The sequence below is a fragment of the Phaethon lepturus genome, unplaced genomic scaffold, assembly GCF_000687285.1.
Source record: "Phaethon lepturus isolate BGI_N335 unplaced genomic scaffold, ASM68728v1 scaffold22321, whole genome shotgun sequence".
In the NCBI taxonomy this organism is placed as follows: Eukaryota; Metazoa; Chordata; class Aves; order Phaethontiformes; family Phaethontidae; genus Phaethon; species Phaethon lepturus.
Window position 1 is genome coordinate 9,903 of NW_010515842.1, and position 12,688 is coordinate 22,590.

Genomic DNA, 12,688 nt, shown 5'->3' on the forward strand with positions numbered 1-12,688 from the left:
TTTGTGATCTTCTCGAGTAAGGAAGGATGTTCATATGGATTTTCTTGACTCAGGTTAAAATTTGTGAGACACGAGACTTAATGGGAACTTGGTATTTCTTTTGGGTATTAATAGGATTAAAGGTGTTCAGTGCTTTATGCATAACTCGTTGTATCTTAAGAATAAAGGATCCCATACAGTTCTTAATATAGTTTCTGTGACTGATGGCAGTGTGCAAATTCATTAGAATGCATTGGCATGGGAGTTCCTCTGAAATCTGACACAGAAAAATAAATAGCTAAGAGTTGAGACTTCATGTCAAATTCCTGGTTTGAGAGAAAAGCTTTCTTCTGACTTTGACACCTTCAGGTCTTCATTCCTATTTGTGTGTTAAGGCTGATGGATATTTTTTGCTGTTCTTTTTTACACAGGAACTTGATTATCATTCCCTTGTTGAAATTCAGTCTTGCACCTCAGTGTTCTGAGTATAACCTGAGAAAGTGTTCTAGTCACTTAAAATTTTCCCTTGTTTAGTGTGCGTGTTTTGTTTTTTAAAAATTTAATTGGGGTTGGCTTGTGCCATCTGTCTCTCCTCTCCTCTCTGTTAATGAACAGCATGGTTTTGGAGCCACTTGGAAGAGGCATAATAACTTCAACTGACAGCATCATTCTTTCTGGTGTTGGACTTTGAACTCTTAGCTCTAATGTTTCATCATGTATATAAACAGAAAAGAATGATGAGCTATATGGAACTTTCAAAGGACTAATGTCAGAAGGTTCCCTTTTGGAGCCAGTCATACTTCTGTCTTCTGTGCATAATTTCCCTGCACACTGACTCTTGCACTAAAATAATAAACGTTTTTCCTAGACACTTCAGAATCAAATAGGGAGAGCTATTTTTGAGTAATGAAGTAACACTTCTGCTTAGCCTGAAGTTCAGTGGTTAACAGGCTTTGCTTTTAATGTAACTTTTTCATATTCTTTTCAGATGGAGATCTTATAACAATTTTTGATAGCTCAGATCTTTCCTTTGCAATTCAATGCAGTAGGATACTTAAGCTGACATTGTTTGGTAAGTATAGAAGATTGTTTGTCTTTTTTTTAATAAATTTTATTAAAATTCAGGCAGTGGAGTTCACTGGAAGATACTAAAAACTTTGTCACCTCAGAAGAATGAAATCAGTAAGTTAAAAATACTGGATTAATACATGATATCTATTTTCTTGCTTGATGTTTCATGTGACTTCTGAACTTACGGAAACTGAAATTATTTCTTTTTATAAGATTGCTTAAAGTATTTGGCATACATATATATGGTCAACGTTTTTTTTTTTTCTTAATGTTACTTTCCGTGTTATCTTCCTCACTCTAGCTGTTGTAAGGTTTTCTTCACAGGTGCATGAGAAATTTATGATGATGACTATCTTGCAGTGTGTTACTAGTACACTGCTAAAAACTAACCTTAATTGCTTAAAGTTGAATAGATTTGGCCTTTTTATAAAATAGCTCTTTATTTTCAAGCTACTATTCGTAAATTAGCACATAGTTCCAAGGAATATCAAGCAGCCTTTGAGCTTGCCACAAACAAGTGTGATACTTGTATTTTTCAAGGTATATTAATGGAAATGAGGAATCAATGCAGAAACTTACTGCAGACTTTACTCTGCAGTTCTGGTACCGTGAATTATGCTGAACTGAGATCATATTAAAGGAACAGTAAATTTTAGAATGAGTATAGAATCAGAGTAGTTTGGGTTGGAAGGGACCTTCAAAGGGCATCTAGTCCAACCCCCCTGCAATGAGCAAAGACATTTTTAACTAGATCAGGTTGCTCGGAGCCTTGTCCAACAGTTTAGTCTGTGTTGGCTAAACTTTGTCACTTTAAACTCCACAGAGGATGATGATGCTACAAGCAAGTAAAAGTTGGGAATTCTTTTTTTATAATTTTAAACTGGATGTCAAAATGTTACTGTAGTCTTAAATGTATCTAATTGCTGTTTTGCAGTGAATGGACAACCAAGACCCTTAGAATCTAATCAGGTGAAATACCTGCGTCGAGAGCTGATAGAACTTCGCAATAAAGTCAACCGTTTACTGGACTCTTTGGAACCACCAGCTGAACCAGGGCTTTCCACTAATCTGCCTGAAAGTGGTAGGCAACCTGGCAGATAATTGTTTGGGTTGATTTGGAGAGTTGTGTGCTGTTTAACAATGTGAAAAATGGAGGCTTGAATACAGGTTGTGAACATTCTTAATTGTTGCTTGATGGTTCAGTGCGGGAGAAGGATGGACTTCACAACTCTGAGAGTTATATTCCGAAGCCGTTTATTGTCTTGTCTGACTCCAATATATATCATAATTTTCGCTCACTGTGCACACACTCATGATTGGTTACAGCTTGTTACGCACATTATTGCAATTGGCTATATACAAAATATCACGCGCTGTCCATGTGCCTCTCTCACAGTCAGGATTCGCTGCTTGCAGGTGTTCCTGTTTTCCTCGCTTCTTCTTAGTTGTTTACCACAGCTCCTTCTCCTCAAGGCCGAGCCATGCAGATATCCAGCTGTTTACCAGCTTCTCAATGCCACAGCTCCTTCTCCTTAAGGTCGAGCCGTGCAGGGTGATCCCAACAGTTCAGAACTTAATTTGTAATGCTGCTTCAGTTATTTCAGAGGCAGAATTTTTATTCAAATTATCTGCAGTAAAGCACTAAGTTAACGTAGGAATAAAACTTCAAAGTCTGAGTTTTTGTGCAATGTATGGAAATACTGTAACTAACACTTGTGAGTCACGACAACATTTTGAGAGGGCTCTGAGCTGAATTAATAGTTTGTTCTTGCTGAAGAGTTCTTGCTCCCAGCTTAGCACTCCCACTGCTTACTTTGGGCTAGCTCTGGTGCTTATCTTGTCATGTTGCTAAGCAAGTTTGATTCACTAAAACGGTAAAAAGCAAATTCAGCAAAAATTATATCCACTTTTTTTGCCAGGTTAGGAAATTGAATCCCCACATTTTGAGCTCAGACCAGCATCAGAGCTGACTCAGGGTAAGCAGCACAAGGGTGCAAGTAGGGGTGGGAAAGGATTATTGGTGGAGGGTAAAATGGGGAAGGAAGTCTTATTCTCCCAGTTTGGAGGAATTGATCTCCTAGCTTAGGGCTGTTTTACTGTAAGAACTATACTTCTGTGTGCTTAGCTACAGTTTTTGGGTAAGCTGGACACAGAAAAAAATGACAAAGTCATGGAGTACAGTCCTCTGAGTAAAGAGGTGAACGAAGAACTCCAGCCTTTCTTTTAGGAAATGCTGCTCTTGTATTTTACGCTTTGAAGTTTTATTGGCTTTGTTGTTTAAAAAGTCACAGCCCCTGTTTCTACAATATAAGCAATTACTAATTTCAGTGGAATGCCATGGATTCTGGCTATAAACCATGTGGAAGGAGGTAAGGGTGGTGATCTTAGTGTGTAAACAGGACTAGCCAGTCTAAACCCTATCTGCACTTTGTTTTTAAGAGAAAATGTAGCACTCTACTATGTTAGAATTTGGGGAGAAGGGGATAGAACAAAAGAAAAACTGCAGTTGATAAAACACTATATTAAACTGGAACCCATCCTACAAGTTTCCTTGATTTTGAATTCTCTGTGAGCAAGTCATACCAGCACAATTTGTTTGAAGCAGGAGCCTTGTACCTTTGTATTTAAGACAAAGTGACATGTGATACTGATACTGTGCAGTGTCAGTGTATTTTTAGGTAACTGTGCAATGAAACCTAAGCTTTGTGGTTCATCACAGTTTCAGATACATTATTGATTCATCACTGTTATCCTAACATAAGCATTTCAAAGGTCAAAACATTTTTAAAAAGCTCACAACTATGCAATTTTAAAGTTGCCGTAGTGCAATACATATGTATGATGATGTTTCAGTTCTTAAGAATTAATAACTGGGCATTTTGGTTTGTAGATGCTGTAGATGGTAGGGAAGAAAAGCCTGCTCCTGCTGACTCTAATGTGAAGCCATCTACTCAAGTTATAGCAGCAAGCATGTCTGCATTTGATCCGCTAAAGAACCAGGATGAAATCAGCAAGAATGTCATGTCAGCATTTGGCTTGACAGATGATCAGGTGTCAGGTAAGACTACATCTTACGAAGAGGAAAGCAAAACCTGTTCATAATCAGTGACTCAAATCTTGATCTGTAACAAAGCATTTGTATTTTGGATGTATTAAGCTGTGTCCTCTATTCACTGTTTCTTTTTAGAATTCTAAAACTTGGTATGTTAAGGTGGTGTAACTGTGTTTGCTATTTTGTATACAAAATGTTGAAGTGTTGCTGTTGGTTTTAGCTTGGAGTAGAAAATGGCTTAAAATTTTTTATTTTAATTATTTAAAGCTATTGTGTAGAGTAACTTAATTAGTATCTGCCAGTGACAGGAAAATGGTATTCACTGCTCTACCTTAGGGTTTGATCTTGCCCTTCATGTTCTTGGCTTGTGCTTCTGCTGTTTGGGTCAGTCAGAATGTTTTGTATGACCCTGCCTTTTCTCCTTTTCATTTCAAAAGTGAATAGTGTCAACTTTTTTACTGTTAACAGAAAGGAGTAACATACTGGTCTGAATTACATTTATTCTTGAAGAGCTGTGTGACTAGGTCCCACCTAGTAGTAGAATGCTAAATACATAAAAACTGATTATATGAAACTGAATGCGGTCAACTTAAGACAGGATAACTGAAGTTATAAAAGCAATGTGGAGCGTAATAGGGAGTGTGATGCAGAATATAGAGAAGTGATTTTGCACAGGATCTGTGTGGGCCTGGCAAGGTTTACTGTAGCATTGAAACCTGAAAATAAAACTGCTATTAGCTAACAGTATTTGCTATGTACCCTCAACTTTAGAGCAAGTAAATTTTATATGATGTGTGAAGTAATGATGCAGACAGGCAAACTGATAGCAACTGGAGCTTGTTTCTACAGAACGGCTGCCTTGGCAAAAGTGTGGAGTGATAGGAATAGATCTGCACTGTGTGATTGCAGGATCGAGAGTTGTACCCGCAGGCAGACTGGTTGTCTTCAGATAGGGGTACTGGTCTGTGGATCAGGCCTACTGAGTGATCTCTTCCTCCACAGCACATGTTGGGTATTGTCACCACCAGTAAAAGTTTGATGGTACTTGAAAACTTACAATGGGCTACCTTTGAACAATGAAGTGATAGAGTAAGAAGTATAACTGGTGGAAAACTGGAGCTAATTTTGGAAGGAATGGCTTTGTCTTTTGGTACAAAGCCTCAGTGTCAGTTAATGCTTTGATCATAGCATCAGTGATACTTCAATACTTATGTCTCCATAATTCTTCTGATAGAGTGAACTGACTTGACCATGCTTTGAATGTACAAAGAACTTAATAGAGGATTTTTAAGCAGGATATAAGAAATCCCATTTTGAAAGCTGTAGTTCTGCAGTTATGTATGTAAAGGCAAAACCAGAAGTAGGCAGATTATATTAATTTTCCCTCTAATAAGGGTAACATGAAAACACACTTAAGGGCTTGCCAGATGCATATTTATATTGTGTAAATGTTCTTAAAATCAAAAGTGAATTTGCAGCAGTTCTAATACTTGTGTTTAACTTCAAGCATATATTTGAAAGTAGTGGCTCATAGGTAGCATTCATATGGCTAAGAGCTGGAAAGGTCCAGGTTTAAGCTCCCTTGTTTCTAACAAAATACTTTGCACTTAATTGTACTGTATTGTACCTGTTCACATGCATATTTCAGAATTTCTCACCAATGTAGAGAAAATCTGAATTCTCAGTTTCCATGCTTTCTTTGGGTGCTAGGTGGAATGTTTTCAGAATTATCAAAGCAGACAATTGCTTTTAGACTGAAGCCTGCCATATCCTGTTCGAGAGCATGATTTTAACACCTTCCTTAGAGGTTTTTTGTTCACATGCTGTATGACTATTGGTAAAACACTTTGTTGCCTGGGCCTATGTGGGCCACAGTAAAACACTAGTGCATTTGAACAGTTTCACGCAGCCTTTCACCTTTGCTCAAGATGAGAAAGAATAGCTACACAGGTGCATGTTCTGTCCAAATGTAGCAAGTCTTCAGTGTACGTGTGTAAGGTTAACCCTTGAAGCTGTGGAAAAAAAACATGCTGTCATGGAGGGTTTTATCCCACAAATGGGCCAGGTTGCTTGGAAGGATGAGATTTGAGTGACCTAGAGACAGGTGGAAAATTCCCACCCCACCTCGCCCTCCACCCCCAAATATTTTCAAAGAAGAGTTTAGATGTGCAAATATATTTAATTTTAGCTTGGGCATGATGCGCTCAGATGTAAATCTATGGAAAACTGGAAAAAAACGTTAAAAACTTCGCAAGGGAATGGTCTTGTATTAGACTTTTTATTCAAACGCTCAGCTCATTTCGCATACTGCCATTCATTCTTGCTCCTCTAGGACCACCCAGTGCCCCTGCAGAAGAGCGATCGGGAACACCGGACAGCATTGCTTCCTCCTCTTCTGCAGCCCACCCCCCTGGTGTTCAGGCGCAGCAGCCATCCTACCCCGGAACACAGCCACAAACTGGTCAGGTGGAAGGTAAGCAGCATGTTTTTCTGCTATTTAAGACGTGAATGGCAGTATCTGAATCAGAGTGATCAGTAGTTGTGACTTCTAATTAGCACACTCAAAGTCGACTCCAAACTACAAATTCATCCCTGCCACTAGGCAGAACTTTTTTCCGCACGTGCTGTTCGACATAGAAAACGGCAGGTGGAGCAGTGGCTTTATTTAAAAGGGCAGGTGCTGTAACATGAGGAGGATTTTCATGGTACTGTTTTCTACTTGCATCCGTGCTCACTTTACTGTAAGGCAGACTTACATACGCTGCACTTTAAAGCTGTCTGAACATTTGTATCATACCCTGTGTGCTGTCAAGCTTTCACTCAGCCAACAGTTTATTGGCTTCTCTGCTATGAATTAAAAATGTTTACTCATCATTTCTATCTACCAAAACAGAGACATTATTGCATTGCATCTTTATTATGTATGCTCTGTGCTTGTCAGGTTAAGCCTTGTAACTTTCTCATGAACTGTAGTTTTCCCGTGTAACCCTGGAGAGCCTCAGTTGGCTCTCCTTTAAAGCTTAAGGTCTTAACTCCTGTGTTAGATTCCTTTGTACTATGCCCTTTTACATGTTATTTGACTTCTAAAAATAAAGTTATGCAGAGGTTTGCTGCATTTGGGCATCATTTTTCCACTGATATTTTCTAAGAGCACTGAGCCTTCAGACCTGCATAGTTCTGGATGAAACTGTGGAATGACTTGCTTTGGTATTTCTACCTCCATATGCAGTGCAATATCAAGTTGTTTCTGCATTAGTGTAGAAACAAGAGTCACAATCCTCTGCTGTTTTCCATGCTGACATAATGCCGAGATGTGTGAGAGGCATTATTTAGGGCCATCACAGTATCCACAGTCACCTGGAATGTCTTGCCTGAAGGGCATCAGTAGCATGTTGATTGAGCAGCTTGTAGTCAGGTATAATATTTAAGCAGGCACAAATGCTATTGGTTGCAGTGGACTTTTATAAAACACTTGTTTTGCTGCTTTCAACTTTTTTTTTTCTTTGCTTGCTTCCGTAAGAATTAGTAAAGAGACAGCAAGAGACTTCTTTGTAGCTTAAAGATAGAACTGTTTGTCATTTGTGTGTGTAAGTTACTTTGGGAAAAAAAGTGCTTCAGGTTCTTCTGTCAGCATCCAGAAAACTTCATAATATTCTCAGCTACTGAACTTGCATTTTATAAATCTAGTCTTTTTACTTGACTTTTACTTTAATACAATCAGGTATAAGGTTTTAAGTGTTGATGTTAAACTAGAACTGAAACAAGAAAGTGGAACACTTAAAAGCAAGTAGGTTGGAATCCTGAATGGCTGCTAACACCAGGGAAGGGAAGGAAAAAAGTACTTGTTTTGTCAAAACTCATCTTACTTGGGAAAGAAGTTGTCTAGGGTTATGTATCAGAGTAGATGTAATGATTTTTCTGTACTTTGGTCAAGGAAAGTATACAGGGTTGGTTGTTGGTTTTTTTTTTAAACACTGAACTGTGCTACATCTTTGCTGAAGTCCTTTTTTGCACATAAAAGTACAACAGCAGTAATTATGAAGGTTTTGGTTTGTAGCTTATGCAGTTTTTATTATTGCCACTGGAATATGTTAAGTATTTGTTACATTTTCTTCGATCTATGGATAAAATAGGATGGTTCAGTTCTTGAAGAGATCAGAAGTCATTATTGCACTTCGTTCATCAGAAATACTAGTAGGAGTGCTTATGCTGTGCATTGCATGCATATAGTAAATGGCAGTTTCTTACCAAAGCAGGGTAATATATGTGTGATTATCAACCTCTGAGACTTTTGCATTAAACCAAGTTGCTTTTATCCAAAGTCTTCAAAGATTTTCCTTTTGAAACATGGAATAGCTTTCTGTACTTCACTATTTGATAGCACCTCAGCCCAGTGGTGATTTGGGGACCCGGGCGCTCCTGTCGGGCGCTCCTGTCGGGCGCTCCTGTCGGGCGCTCCTGTCGGGCGCTCCTGTCGGGCGCTCCTGTCGGGCGCTTGAGCAGCCAAGATGAGAACCAGTGCAGGGCTGTGGCACAGCCAGAACTTTGGGTACCTTTTGATGGTTAGGTTTTCAACAGGATTGACTCACACAAGTGACGCTGCTGGTGCAGCACATGTTCTTGTTAGAAACCAGTTTTAAAACTAGTTTTAAAATACTGGTTTGCTTCTTGAAACACCAAAACACCCCCAGCTGTGCTTCCCCTCCATCTTTCGAGTATTTTGAGGATAGAAGTAAAATGGTGATGCCAATCATGTGTCAATCATTCTGGTGTATCTGGGATTATTTTTGAACATCTTTCTTTGCCAATAAATGATGGTATGATGGTCATAACTGGTCATTAGTTGTTGTTATTTGTGAATACCATGTCACCTCACCTCTATGTGCTGATACTAACGAATGGCTTGCCTCCCTTGATAAAGTTTTAAGTGTTCACTGTTTTGAATTAAATCAGTTTAACAAAGACGTGTATAGTGCTGTCTCTTGTGGCATGCCTGTGCTTTTGTACCACTGAATCCCATTGCTGAACACATACAAGAACCAATTACGTACAGATCTGGACGCTGTTTTAGTCTCTGCTGAAAATAGATGTAAAAGTTCATTCACATAAGCACTTCATGATCTTCCAGGGGAGTGAATGTTCTATGAATATACCTATCAGGTCTTTTTTTCTGAACCAAGCTAAAACGGCTGTTTCGGTGCACAGGAACAATGGTAAATGCTGGCAGAATCCCTGACTGCAATAAGCACTGCCAAGTACAAAACCAGACACTGATGCTGTAGCTTGTCTTGTTTCCAGAGCAAAAATCTGGTGAGAGGGAAAACTGTGTGTTTAGGGACCCATAGGATCCCTGACTGCATTCGTGGCTGTAAATTAAGAATGTTTTCTTGAACAGCACTGGAACACCTCTCAGCTCCTCACTAATGCTTCAACCCTGGTGAAGACAGCAAGCCTTCTCAGAAAGCTTTGGAAAAACTCCATGCTCTTTCTTTCACATCCCTTTACCTGGGGTGTCCGGCAGGTGCCAGTGTGGTCTCTCTGTTAGCCTCTAGGTAACCATCCCGAGACAGGCAGCCTCCCTCCTGGTTGTTCTCCCAGAGCTTCCCTGTAACAACTGAGTTTAAGAAGCAGAAAACATGCATTCGGAGTTTCTCATTCTTACTTATCAAGCTTACAGGCTTAAATTCTCTTCAAGCCTTGTGTTTAGCACTCTCTTCATCCCAATAATTGCATACCAAATAAAAGTTTGAACAACTGCAGTAATACAAAATATTTTTAAACACCTTGGTGTGAATGTAAAATTCCATTGCTGTCAGCTGCAAGTAACACAGAGAAAAGAAGAAATAAGGAGTTCTTTTAAAGCAGTATGCACAGGGGTCTGGGATGACTTGGAGCAGAGCCAAGTTGCTTTTGTCTTGGTGCAGTTCAGAAGATACAGCTTACAGTATATTTATACGGTCTGCTGATCTTTGCAGAATGAATAATAGTACAGTAACACTTTATAATAGTAAAGTTTCCATGTCTGCTCCAGTTCAGTTAAGCTTTAGTTTTGGCAGATAATTGTTTTTGTTCTTTGACTGTGCCTGTTACTAAATTGAAAAACAGCAGAAGCAGAAAGCCTAAACAGGGCCCATAGGTTAAGTCTAAACAAATATTCTGGCTTTTCTTGCCAAGAAGTTGGAAACAGTGAATTTAGGAAAAAATAGCATTGAATTTGAATACCCAAGCTTAAGAATGTATGGTTTTATTTTTGCTTTAGGGTGTGTACCCCTTGGGTCTTTTAAGAAAACTTGGCTTTTACAGCAAGTCAGATACCAAAAGGTGGATGACTTATCTGGAAAATGTGGTCAGAATAAATGATGTACCACTCTGCTTACAGTACTTTGATGCAGAAATGGTCTTAACCTAATATAAACAGACCATCAGTGGACATGTTTAACTTTTTTGAAGTACTCTTAATTTACAGCATAAGTTCTGGAGCAGTTATCAAGACATTTTAAAGATTCCTGCTCTGTTACCCACCAGAGTAGCACTGATGAAGGTGCATGGCTTCTGGCATCCTCTGAAAATGTGAAATAGTAAGCCTCATGTACCAGATTAGAACTATTTATTCTGTTGGATGTAGATAAACATCATTTCGTCTTCAGAAGGGTGTGATTCAGAAGCTAAAATCTGTAGATTAATTTCAGTTGGTAATGAGAAGGAACACATACTCAACCTTCACTGTGTTCAGATATTTTTAAAAAGTTTTTATGTATGTGGTGTGAGAAGGTTTGTTTCTGTGATTTATGAACTGTTTGGATATTGTTCAGGGTGTGTTTATAATACAGCTAGAGCACTGGGCTTCAATTTACACGTTTTTAATCCATAGGTCAGATGTATCAACAGTACCAACAGCCTGGTTATCCTGCTCAGCAGCCACAGGCTCAGCCTCAGCAACAGTACGGCATGCAGTACCCAGGTAAGCAGCTTGCTCAAATGGCGGTTGAGCTGTGGGACCTCTTCTGCTGCGCCTGACCCCATGAGCTTTGGTTCCTGATCCCGTGGGGCCCGTTAGGGCACTGAGCGGCCCAAGTGCCTGTGGTTCTGATGGGAAGTGGCACAATGCAAAAATTACCAGTAAGAGAACGCTGAAGGGCTCTATATTTTTAATACATAGTTGGAGTTTTGGTATCTCAATCCTACTTGATGGTGACCGAAAGCAGACTTCTTAATTAATCGCCAGGATGCACGGTTAGAAAGGTAGGCAAAATGAATTGCCTGAAGTATGAGCAGTCTTCAGTATTAACTTCTGCAGTCTTGGGATTCTAGCGAGTACGTGACTAAAACATCCCAGTTTAGCTTTCTTAAATATCAGAGGTGTATAAAGATGGCCCCTATCTCTTTCATCCAGAATGATCTCCAGGTACAAAATGTAGTGGTGTGAACACTGATGATAGCTGTCACTTAGTAAACCCTTAGTTATTATAAATACTGTAATTTCAGAGAAACTTTAAAGTGATTTTTTTTTTTTAGCTGGTGATTTTGCTCATAACCTCAAGGAACGGTGCCAGGGGACTTTTAGCAGAAGAACGTTTTAGTGCGCTAGCGCTTTATGTGCAAATGTGAAAAGCTGGCTTTTGCCTGTACCCAAATGAAACTTGACTTCAGAACTTTCACTTATTTACTTCAGAAGCAGCTGGTGCCTAATAATGTGTAGTCTATGCTGGGAATCATCATCCAGCTGAAGTACGGGGATGAATCTGTAACAGCAGATTCTGTAATAAATTGCAAGTTGCTTAATACTTTTAGAAAATGATACAGAGTATTTACCATTCCTTGTTTTAAACAATCTTCCTTAAACTAAACAAAAGACTCCCATACCATTAGGGGACTCAGAATACAGCCTGTATGGCCTTAGTTTCGATGTGCAATATATATACAGTGAGAGTGCATCAATTTTACATAGCTGGGAACACTTCTGGAGCTTATGAAGAAATTCCATGTTTAGGTGGGATAAGAACACAAGACTAAGTTGGAACTGAAGGTTTGTGCCTTGGCCCTTGTTTCCGCACACCGTGTGAAGTTGATTTGAGTCTCTCAATGGTATCTTGTTCTCTGCAGAGTTCTTACCCCCCCATTTGTAATTAGGAAGCAGTGACAGTCTCATTTCGGAAGAAGTAACAAGCCTGTTGGGAGTAGAAGGGTTTATCTGACTTTCTTTAGGCTTTAAAAACTGGGGCGGGGTGAGTTTCCAATAGCTTTCTAGTCATATCCTGCCATCATCTAATCCATTATTTTACTGGCGAAGTTCCTGCGAACGTGGTAGTGCAGTGTGAGTTCTGTGTTCTAATCAATGTCAAGTAAGAATGAAACGCCACCAAAACTGATCTGGGGCTCCTCTGTTTCTCCTAACTTGTTTTGCAATCACTTAACCTAATCTTTCAGAAACAGCCCTTTTTTTTTTTTAATTATTATTGAGGACTTAGTGACAGCAGCCTTTTAAGATCTTGCCTCCCAGGATTTTGTTTTGTTTGTTTTCCTGCTGTCCCCATGAGTGTTATCTCTGTTCAAACCCATGTACCCCAAGAGCAGGATCCATTCCTG

The 12,688-nt window shown here is 39.3% G+C and overlaps 1 protein-coding gene across 1 annotated transcript in view; it reads left to right on the forward strand.

Moving 5' to 3' along the window:
• TFG (TRK-fused gene) overlaps nt 1-12,688 on the forward strand; it is a gene marked incomplete at its 3' end in the record, with an annotated part of 20,977 nt that overhangs the window by 7,350 nt on the left and 939 nt on the right. Inside the window, exons 3-7 of the mRNA XM_010295901.1 lie at nt 968-1,051; nt 1,985-2,131; nt 3,941-4,108; nt 6,435-6,575; nt 10,974-11,063. Of these exons, the coding sequence (XP_010294203.1) occupies nt 968-1,051; nt 1,985-2,131; nt 3,941-4,108; nt 6,435-6,575; nt 10,974-11,063 (630 nt within the window). The remainder of the gene's footprint in view (nt 1-967; nt 1,052-1,984; nt 2,132-3,940; nt 4,109-6,434; nt 6,576-10,973; nt 11,064-12,688) is intronic.